The sequence below is a fragment of the Cornus florida genome, unplaced genomic scaffold (assembly GCF_030987335.1).
Source record: "Cornus florida cultivar Cherokee Brave unplaced genomic scaffold, ASM3098733v1 CherokeeBrave_3.0.0_Hap2_Chr05, whole genome shotgun sequence".
In the NCBI taxonomy this organism is placed as follows: Eukaryota; Viridiplantae; Streptophyta; class Magnoliopsida; order Cornales; family Cornaceae; genus Cornus; species Cornus florida.
In genome coordinates this window covers 109,997,103-110,007,746 of record NW_026775575.1, presented here as the reverse complement: position 1 = coordinate 110,007,746, position 10,644 = coordinate 109,997,103, and the positions used below count along the sequence as shown (strand labels likewise).

The following is a 10,644-nucleotide window of genomic DNA, read 5'->3' as shown; positions in this document are numbered from 1 at the left end:
TGCCGGTTCACTAACTTCACTCAAAGGATACTAGAGTTGAATTTTTTTTTTTTTTTTTTTTCCCTTCTAATTGATACTCACACGCACTTGTCTCTTCTGAGACTTGAACCCTTATCCTCCCTTTGAGAAGTAAGAGGCTGATACCATTAGGCCACTAGCCCGTTGGTTACTAGAGTTATTTTGATTTGCATGATTATCTTACTTGATGTGTGAAAGACCATATTTGCATGTTTGTTGTTGGAAATTTGAAATTTACTTAGAGATGGTTGAAAAATAGCATACTTGAGGTAGTTTCCTTTCAATATTTGTTTGAAATTTTGGTGTCTCTTAAGTGAGAATGAGCTTGATATTAATGGGTATTATATCTGAAAACCCTCACGAGACTTCACTCGTCCACTAGGGGTTTAAAAGGCTTATTGCATATGCTAAATGCAACCGTGATTTCTATAAAAACGGTGTTATCCATTTATTATTTTATAGTTCATAGTTGTATAGTTGTTTATTTCCTTCCTTATAGCGTAGTTCATTGCTAAGGACTAACAATATCTAAGTTTGGAGGTGTGATAAGCACTTAAATGTTACACATTTTAGCACCTAAGTTAGGGTATTTTAGTCCCTTAATCTATCTTTATTTTCCCGTTTTAGTTTTAATTAGTGTTTTTGTCTATTTCATGTCAATAAGGTTCAAATGAGCTAAAAACAGTCCATTATGGCATTTTAGAGTCAAGCTAGAACATTTGGAGAAGAACCGAAAAAAGTATAAAAAAAAACTGCCAAAAGGGACCTACGATAGATCGCAGGTCAGTTGCGATCGATTGTAGCCACATCATCAATTGTAGTCCACGTCAACCCTGAGTCAACATTGGATAAGGTGCCGCGTTATCGTTCGCAGATCCTGTGATTGAACACAGCCACGTCAACAGATAGGGTTGCCACGTCAGCTGCGATCGATCACAGATTTTTGCAATCGATCGCAGACTGCCTGGCAGGGAGCTGTTTTACTCCCGTGTAATTTCGAACTTCACCTACCTAATGGCTGTGGGATTGAATAATTTTGGGGCTTATTTCTGACCTATTTTGGGCTCGAATGGTCTTGTGTAAAAGGGAAAACGAAGCATATTGTAAAGGGTTAGCCATTTTTTTTATTAGATAGATATATTGTTACATAGTTTTCTCTCTAGATTAGGGTTAGAAGTGGAGGCAAGAATATCTCATCTCTAGGGTTTCAAGCTTCAAGACAAGGAGGAAGAAAATGAATCAAGCCATGAGGATGGATCTTAGAGCTACCATGACTGCATCTACACCTTCTATGAGTGGCCAGGCTTCACATTAGGGTTTGGATGAGCCCTAAGTTTATAATATAAACCCTTATTCTTTATCTTTTTGGGGGAATTTATTGTTGTAATGGATGCTTAGCCTTGTGAATATATAAATCTTGGTTTATCTCGTGATTTATATGGTTAAATTCTTCCCATCTAATTCTCTATGTGATTACATGTCTATGTGTCTATGTGTGATTAATTGAAAATTAGGCTCTACATGGCTATGCATGGTATTCGTTAGATGCAATTAGTGATTAATTTAATGGGTTATATTTATGCTTGATGGATTATACTACGCCTTTTCAACTTTTAAGTCCCATAATAGGGATTTTTTTTTTTTTTTTTTTTCTTCCGGGCAAGAAAATTGAGGGTTAGTAGTATATTTGTTAAAGGAGAGGAGGAAAGTGCAAGGCTCGAAGATGGATTATCAAAAACAGGGAGCAATCCAACCACTCAGCAATAGGGTCGGCCTTGGACCTAAGCAACTCACGCAGTTGCTTAGAGTTGCAGAAAATATTGCGCCTTTCATGTTAGCCCTACACTCGGGCAACACAGCATATGCCCCCATAATAAGCATTAGTGGATATGTCTTAGCATTTTTTTAAATAATTAATAATAATTTAAATTGTGAATTATTAAGAAGGGTAAAGAAATAAAAAGATGGTAATTACAGTAGTGAGAAAATAAAGTAATAAATGATATTTTGTTTTGTGAGTATTTTATAAATATGAGCAAAATACACTAGTTCTTATCATTCCTTCATCATTTTTTTCTTCTCTCCAATTCTCTCAATCCAAACGAGGCCTAAGTAATTAAAAATGAAGAGCTCATTGATTTTTTTTTTTTGGATAAGTTACGAAGAGCTCATTGGTTTAAAAATGACAAATAATAATAATAATTGATGGCAAGGAGATTGATTTTGCTATCCTTGCAAGTGGGGAGATAAGGGATAAATGGGTTAAGAGAAGTAGTAAAAAAATATCATTGCATATTTGTTTGGCTTTACTAAGGTTTATCCTTCTTTTTTCTCTATATTTATTTATTTATTATTATTATTATTATTATCGGGTGTGTTTTATTTTCATCTCCATTCATGTCAACCAATGTTTAATCAACTTTATCATAGTTTGAAGTCAAAAGTACACCCATAATTGTTGAAACCCATGCACAACCCATCTTACGATATCAAGATTTGTTTGGATTATATGGATTACATCTGAAATATAATGTCCATAAAATTCAACTGGATTCATATTTGGATATGAATCCTAACATTAGCATGTCAATCTGGAGTTGAATTTATATGGAGGACTATATCTGGAATCGGTGCTATATACACACACACATATATATATGAATTTCCTGAACCACTCTGCACTAAACCATCATAGATTCCAGGAGTGACGACATAACCACAAAACACTTAGAAGGCGTCAACCATCAAATATACATCATCAACATCATAACTGAAAATGTAAGTAAAAACAAAGATGATTTAAACAAAATTCATTAAGGTACACCTTGCAACTCTGCCCCTCATCTTTAGATAGCACCAAGATGATTTAAACAAAGCGGGCTAGAGAAAAAACTTATCCAACCAAGCACATATACACAGAGTGTTACACATAGTATTCATTAGCTAAATACTAGTTCATTTTCGACATTGTACCACCATAAAACTTTTCGCCCAATAGATTCCCCAAGCTTGTTTGGAATACACAACCTGGATTTGGCATGCAGTAATTTCAACTGAAAAATTAGAATATCAGTAGAAAATCTAGTTGCTGCAAAAGCAATATTTTACAGATATTAGAAAAGAGAATTTCACAAGATTACATTAATCAAGATTTAGCATGTGGTTAAAGACAAAATAAGTAATAATTGAACCCCCGGGACACCATTGTGCCTCACCTAAATCATATAGATAATTTAGCAGTTAAATAGCAACTCCAATGATTCCTCATGCATAATAGGTCCGGCATAAGCCCAATAATGGAATATATATATCTATATCTATACATCTAATCATGAACCTTTACCAGTCAAACATGAATTTTGAAAATCTTTCTGAACATCCTATAAGTATTTGCTAGGAGAATTGCTACAAACGATTAGCCATCACAGATACACAGCCAGAGTAACCAAGTTTGCACTTAAGCTAAGACATTCCTCAAAGAGCTGCTCTGCATCAGCATTAACAAGAACATAATGTGAATTAAAAAAAAAAATAAAAAAACAAAAAAAAAAAACATAATAGGAGATGATTATGACGCCTCCACGCACTAAGGTGCAAATGTTGACCATAAACAAAGCTTAAATGAGGATGCCTATCAAAAGGATGTGCAAACATACAACAAAAGTCAACTGAGACAATTTAACCATTTGCAGTGACAACAAACAAATGCATCTGTAATGATCCATAAGCACAGAGAATTTTTTTTTTTTTTTTTAAAAAGATTGAGATAGAGAAAACAGTCTTGTGAGCTGTGATCCAATAAAAGCAGCCCTAGGTATAGTGAAAACGTAGTTCAAGTTTCCTTTTTAGCTGAAAAGTGTGTACTCCCGCAAAGCTTCATAGAGTAAACCGACTTAATGAAAAAAGGAGAAGTTGAGTTATTTACTTTTTATTTTATTTTATGCATTGAAAACAAGACATGGGTTAAATGTAACAGCTGGTAAAAAGAGATTCCCATTTTCAAGCAAACTCAACTTAACATAACTTGTACCAAGTACCAACTATTTGGGGTCAGCTACGCGAATCTTGCTTCACCATTCTACTTCATGTGAAGGCATAACTTCAGTTGATGAGGAACAAGGAAAAATTAAGTTATTTCTTTATTTTGACCGGAAGAAAGAAATAAAGTTCAACCATTTTAGCGGTAACAAGAAGACTAAGGTAACATGTCCGAGTTGGTAACAAAAGAATTCCATTTTCCAGAACAAGTTCAACTCAACTCAAATAGCCTTATCCCAACTATTTGGGTTGCTACATAAATCACTGAATCAAGTTTCCCATTATATTTTATCTCAGGTCATAGTTTCAACTAAACCATACAACATCATCTTTCATTATTATATCATCCATTTAATTTTGACATTTCCCTTCTTCTATCATTACTGTTAATGTGGCCAACTGGCCACGCGTTTCTCACCCATGTAGCTATTGATTTTCTTACATTTTTCAAAATAGAAAAAATACTGTTTCATGCTCTAAAGTGACGGAAAAATGTGTAAGAATTCTTGTTGTCAACACATTAAACTAACCCATATGTATTACAAATTTATGACTTGATATAAAAAATTATTGTCTTTAAACATATAGAAGCTACTCATGCTTCAAACCAAAAATAACTATATTAGAAATGAACCAAGCAGTTACATAGATCATACAATGAAAAGAATCAAAGAAGACATACACACACACACCCAAAAAAATGATCAAAAGATAAGTTCGATTGAAACTGACCACTGCCTGTACAATCTATGAACACATTGAAAAGAATAAAAGAAGACACAGACACAGAGAAAAATGATCAAAAGATATTTTGCTTGAAACTGACCACAGCCTGTAAAATCTGGATTTCTGTTCAAAGAGAAAGCCCAGCAAAAAGCAACTCCAACTCCTCATCCTGTGATGTGGTTCTCTGGCATAAAAGAAAGATATGAAAAAAAACAATGCTGATATTTTCAAGAAGCTTGAATTGAAGTGAAAGCAGAAAATCAATAAAAAATAAAGAAGTTTGAGCAAAATTGCACTTTACCTTCTATCTAGAATTAGCATTTTCACAGATTGTCCAACTTCTGTAAAATCTGGATAAAGTGAAAACTAAAAGGAAGGTTGGGTCTAAAACTGACACCATATCTATGTGGAAGGGAAGGTTCTTTACTTTTTATAAGTTCTGTAGTTCCTATCGCAATATCACAATGCAAAGCTCTGCTTAGTTTCTTAATGAAAAACTAACTGTATGCACTATTTATGAAGAGAAGGCCTCTTCATTTACTTCCAATTCATAAAAAGATTTATAAGAGGTATCCATCGCCACAATCCCAATGTCTCATCAGAAAATTGATTTTCTTAGGATCCTACATACTTATCTTAGTCTTAGTAATAGCAAATAAATTAAACTACACTTTCTTACATTCGTAGTCCAAGTTAGCCTCATATTAGGAATTTTGATCAAAATATAGCAAATATTATTAAAAAAAAAAAAGAAGAAGAAGAAGAAGAAGAAAGAAAAACGTATCTATAAAAGCAGTAATTCTTAATATATATATTTACAAGATACTATAAGACTTCTATGGAATTTTATGTTAGTGTACCTGAATGGACAAAAGTTGCAAAATTTTGTTGAGAACCCGCAATCGATGAGTTGCATACGTGCTGTTTGCAGGAAGTCGGTTCATTCTTTTCATTTCGTCGTGAACTGCTGCCTTCTTTTCTTCACACCCCATTTGCTTGCTTCCATCTTTTGCCTGAGTTCTAGTGATACTCTCTTTTGATTGATTAAGGGCACTGGTGCCCCCTAAATGGTGGAATGAATCCATTTTTGCAGTATACCTGTCTAATGTACATAAAAGATGATTTAATACTATTAAAATCACAAACAACAAACATAACTAGAAACACCATATCTGTGTAAAATTCATAATCTTGGTAATATGGTGGGCCAAAATGCTGGCCCTTCCTTCTCTTCTTAGTGGTGGAAGTGGGACACAAGCATTAAAGTCATGGAACCGCACTTCCCAAGGCTCTCCAAAAGCAAAGGGACAGAAGGACCAAATTAGAAGGTAGGGTGCTATTTATGGAACTACCGATCATATACTTGCAAGTTAAGGTGAAATGTTAGTCTGAATGTAGAGAATTTCTATGCCACTGGCAAAGGACAGACAATTAGAGAATTGGGTGCACTAATACATCTTTCTGGAAGGACGTTGTGCCCTAACTAGAAGGAAATCACAAGTTAATTAGTTGCAGTTCCAAATTTTGGGAAGATCACGTAATTGAGGAACAAATACATTTTTATAACATCTTTATCAATATCATCTTATTGCTGGTCTACAAAATTAGTAACATCATTGCCTTCTAAATCTTCAAAGTAGCTTGTAAAAAGGGTCGGAAATTTGAAAGCATTGTGATTCGAAATATCAATTCCTTTTGTTTCATACTTTCCTAGCAACCAATCGCAGATTAGATGGTCACCTGAAATATTATATATGTCTAGTGTTAACAAATGAAACTAATCTCAATACCAGAAGTGATTGTTTGAATACGTCACCTTCTTGAAGAAGTAGAAAGGAGTGTGCAAATCTATATCTATTAAAGAAGGAAGATGAACTATTAAGAAACAACCAACAAAAAGGCCCTGTCGGAGAAAAGTACTCCTACGAACAGAAACCCTAACCTTTTTGTTTGCTTGCCGAGAAAACGAAGGAAATAAGAAAATAAAATCTAACTGTGAGCTACTATGGTCATCTTATTTCGATTCCTAGGAACATAAATAAACATTCAATTCAACAGCTCCAGACAATCAAAGTAAGGCCTGGTTGAGTATAATTTTTTGGCTTTCTCGGTCATCAATAATTATAGCACGAGAGAGTATATAAATTCATTTTTTCTCTTTTCTCAAACGAAACTCATAGATGAATGAGACTGATGAACTTACCGTTTCTCGAGATCTTATCAGCCTTCCCTTGTCTCAGAGAGAGAGAGCGGGAGGAGGGGCGGAGGAGCGGAAGGGACGTTGCCAGACAATGCTTAGGGGTGAATTACCTGACCTCCCCTAAATTTTGGACTTATTACCCGTACATGAAACTTTTAAAAAAATTACTATAAATTCGACTTCTTGACACCGTTAAAATTTATTATAAAAACGCAAAAATACCTTCACCCTCACATTTAATAATTTATATATATATATATATATATATATATTTTTTTTTTTTCACGAATTAAAATTTAATAAAATATATACTCCATATAAACATATAAAGGTATATAATCTACGCCGCACTCAACAATAATCCAACGCCCCAACCACCAGCTTCACCGTCACCACTATCCGCCACCTCTCTCTTCATCTCCAAACGCCATCTCTTTCCGTCACACACACTCTACACTTGCACACACTCTCTCTCACACACACAAGCAAAGTCAATTAACAGCGTACTGCCGAAAAGAAAACAAGAGCGACCCGAACCTATTATTGCACATATGGTGAAGGCCATCTCGGAACTATTCAACCACTCCTTCCCCGGTGAGATGTTTAACCGACCGACCTAGATTTACCCGTATTGAATTTTCAAACTCCAAATCTCCAATTTCAACAACATCTACCATTTTTTCTCCAATTACTTCCATCCCTTCACCAAAGTATCACTCCAAACACAAGAAAACCCTCCAATCCCATCAACCAAGACCATACTACTCCTTGCCAAACGCCGCAGGTCCCAAACTCAACCAAATAGGTTGAAATTTTTTGGTGTTACAGAGACATAAAGTGGTGGAATAGGACCCCTCCAAGACCATCAAGGTCCCTCTTGCTCTTGGGTCACACTCGAATCCCTTGACATATACCATTGGGCTAAATAGTTGCAAATTATCATATGTTCAAAACATGTCATTATTATTATTATTATTTTAATAGGTGGTACTCACATAAGTGTCCTTACTAAAGGTTTTTTTTTTTTAATTTGTTTTTTCGGGTCTTGCCTTCATTGAAGTTACAAACCTCATATTTTTTATGAGTTCTTAAAAAATAAGGTATTGATAGTACTAAATTACTGACATATAATAAAATATGTCATTGTTGTATTTCAATTATTTAATAAAATAAAATATTTAAATTTCAACATTTTTTGGAAATCAAGTCCACATGTCGGGCACAACTGCCACACAACCAAATATTATAACTTTGTGTCAAAAAATTTCAATATTTTATTTACATGATGACAAACTATGAATAGGAACTATTATTCTAGAGACTTCGTAATAATTTGTCATTTGTCACGTAAGCATTTCCCACATTTCATATCCATTTTTTAAAATAAATATTTAGTATGTCAATGTACCCATTCATCTGAACCCTACATGTATAATATGCACTTGCACAAGAATATTAGTTCCGACTAAACCAGAGCGTCGCGCCAGCCGTACCAAATTCCTTATCCACCAAATTCCTTATTGTCTTCAAGATCTCCAATTCAGAAGCCAAGTTTTCAATTCGAACAACAAGGCTCTCTGCACCATCTTGTACCTCTGTTTCTGTAGGAAAACCCACGAACTCTTCCAAATGGAAAACTCTTTCACGAGTATTACCTCCAGCCATCGTAGAACGGGGCTCTGATACCAATTGTCACAGGGCTAAATTACACCACGAATTTTTGCCTCTGCAATGGCACTTGGGGCCACCAAGTCTCAGCCAACATAACAACACAATATAGAAAATGTAAAGAAGGCACACACAGTTACAGGGACAAGCCCCAACCTTTGCTCATATTAAACATATTACAAAGGAACATGAGTTCGTACAAGGAACAACCAAGGCTCACACCCTCTTCTCTGTTCCCTCTACAAAGCCCACCTTAGCATTATATAGGCCACTCTCAAAACCGCCCATAACTGCCCACTAAGATGATGGATGACACCCCCATCCACCTAGGGTCGTGCTGGCACCCTCTAAATGAGCCAGCACTATAATGCAGTTGACAAGCCCAACTGCTAGACTTGTTGGCATGTTCTGCTCATGCCACATAACCACAAGAAGTTAGATTCTGCATAGTGGAGGAAACCACCCTTAACCGCCTGTGTGTTGGTCCTCTCAGAATTGTGCCACATGTTTGGGAGGTTACTCAGCACTCCCCCACTTCCCATGATGAGTGGGAAGTGCTAGTAACTTCCCCCAACCAACCGAGCCCACTAAGCCACCACCTCTTGTAACCGCAAGCCATGACTTTGTGTTGTCCATGCTCTAGCCACATCTGAGTCAACCTTGTGAACCTAGCCCAAGTCCACCAATCTGCACCCACATACATATGTCTCTGAGTGCACGGCGTGCCAAGCCATGCACGCCCGTGCGCACGCTCGGATGCACACCAAAGTGCACGCCGGCGCACACACTAGTGCCCTTCTTCGCGCGCCATGTTTGAACCCTCATGCGCCCGTGGCTATACGCCCACCTGGACGCCCATGTGCACGCCGAGCTAGACGCTCACGCACACTAGGTTGGACGCCTACCCGTGCGCCCACCTGCACGCCCGCACGCGCGCCGCTGCACCCCAGCGCGTATGTCAGTGCACACTTGTTTGCCCTTCAATATCTTGGATGCTCCCCACTTGTGCAACCATCTTGGAGTGGTGCAACACGTGCCCATGCACGTTGGCTAAGCCCTCTAAGCAAGCCATGCCATAGCCCAACCAACGCGCTCAACAGACCCCCCCTAATATAGTCTTAAGGAAATCCAGCACTCTGACAGGAGTAAACATCACCCATGCTTGAGGAGTCATAATGGCCTTTCAGACCTTTCCCGACATCCAAATTGAGTGCCGTCTGCGCCAACCAGCTTCTATGGACTCAAGGTATCTCCCATAAAGATCCCGAGTCAAAACTCCAAGTTTCACTTTTCGCCATATTTACGAAAGTGCCACTGGGCACCCCCAGTGCACGCCGAGCATCCTTTTAAGCATCTTGTGTGCACGCTGAGCATCTTGTGCACGCTGACAACCTACTGAGCATTCTCATGGCTGTCTAACCAAAGCCAAAGTATTCCCAAGACATGGCATGGCCTTGAAATGCCCATGTCTTCCCTTGGACAACCGTCAAGGGGCTAACAAACCACCCCCACCAGAAGAAGTCGACGCCCTCGTCGACTTGTCCAAGTACTCCCTTACTTGTTTCTCAAACTGCCATAATGTCACATCCCTTTCCCAACTCGCTTCTGCTTCACTGCATCCTTTCCATTGCACCAAATAATCAGTTCTGCGATTTTTCTTACTCTGACCCTGGGTCCGGTGAGACAAAATCTTCTCCACCTCCTTGTTAAACTGCAACCGAATAACAGGTGGGGCTCTCTTAGCCTGCTGTCTTGATGTATCTGCAGTTTCCTCGTGAAAAGGCTTGAGGAAACTTACATGAAAAGTAGGATGGACCTTCAGTCTCTCAGGTAACTGTAATCTGTAAGCAACATTCCCCACTTTCTTCACAACTTCAAATGGACCATCATACTTCTGAATCAGCCCTCTGTGAACAGTCTTGCTGCTTATCTTCTTCCAAATCTGTGGAGTCAACTTCAACAGAACCTTGTCTCCCACTTGGAACTCTAATGGC

General features: G+C 37.5%; 1 protein-coding gene across 4 annotated transcripts; it reads right to left on the bottom strand.

Moving 5' to 3' along the window:
* Window positions 1-2,797: 2,797 nt before the first annotated feature.
* On the bottom strand, window positions 2,798-7,837 carry LOC132308517 (uncharacterized). 4 transcript variants are annotated; one of them, XM_059806616.1, is made up of 4 exons: window positions 6,986-7,837; window positions 5,643-5,884; window positions 4,883-4,966; window positions 2,798-3,106 (listed from the first exon to the last, which is right to left on the bottom strand). In XM_059806616.1, the coding sequence occupies exons 2-3, from the start codon at window positions 5,865-5,867 to the stop codon at window positions 4,910-4,912; spliced, it is 282 nt and encodes a 93-aa protein (XP_059662599.1). In that variant the 5' UTR covers window positions 5,868-5,884; window positions 6,986-7,837; the 3' UTR covers window positions 2,798-3,106; window positions 4,883-4,909. The 4 variants fall into 4 exon arrangements, with proteins under 4 accessions (XP_059662599.1, XP_059662598.1, XP_059662597.1 ...); XM_059806615.1 differs by having other exon boundaries at window positions 2,798-3,071; XM_059806614.1 differs by having other exon boundaries at window positions 2,798-3,045; window positions 5,643-5,880; window positions 6,986-7,834.
* Between the last annotated feature and the right edge of the window lie 2,807 nt (window positions 7,838-10,644).

Excerpts from the sequence above, each read along its gene's own strand:
- LOC132308517 (XM_059806616.1), bottom strand. The coding sequence starts at position 5,867 with ATGGATTCATTCCACCATTTAGGGGGCACCAGTGCCCTTAATCAATCA. Across the intron at positions 4,967-5,642 it reads TGCAACTTTTGTCCATTCAG|AGAACCACATCACAGGATGA; the intron begins GTACACTAACAT and ends CTTTTATGCCAG.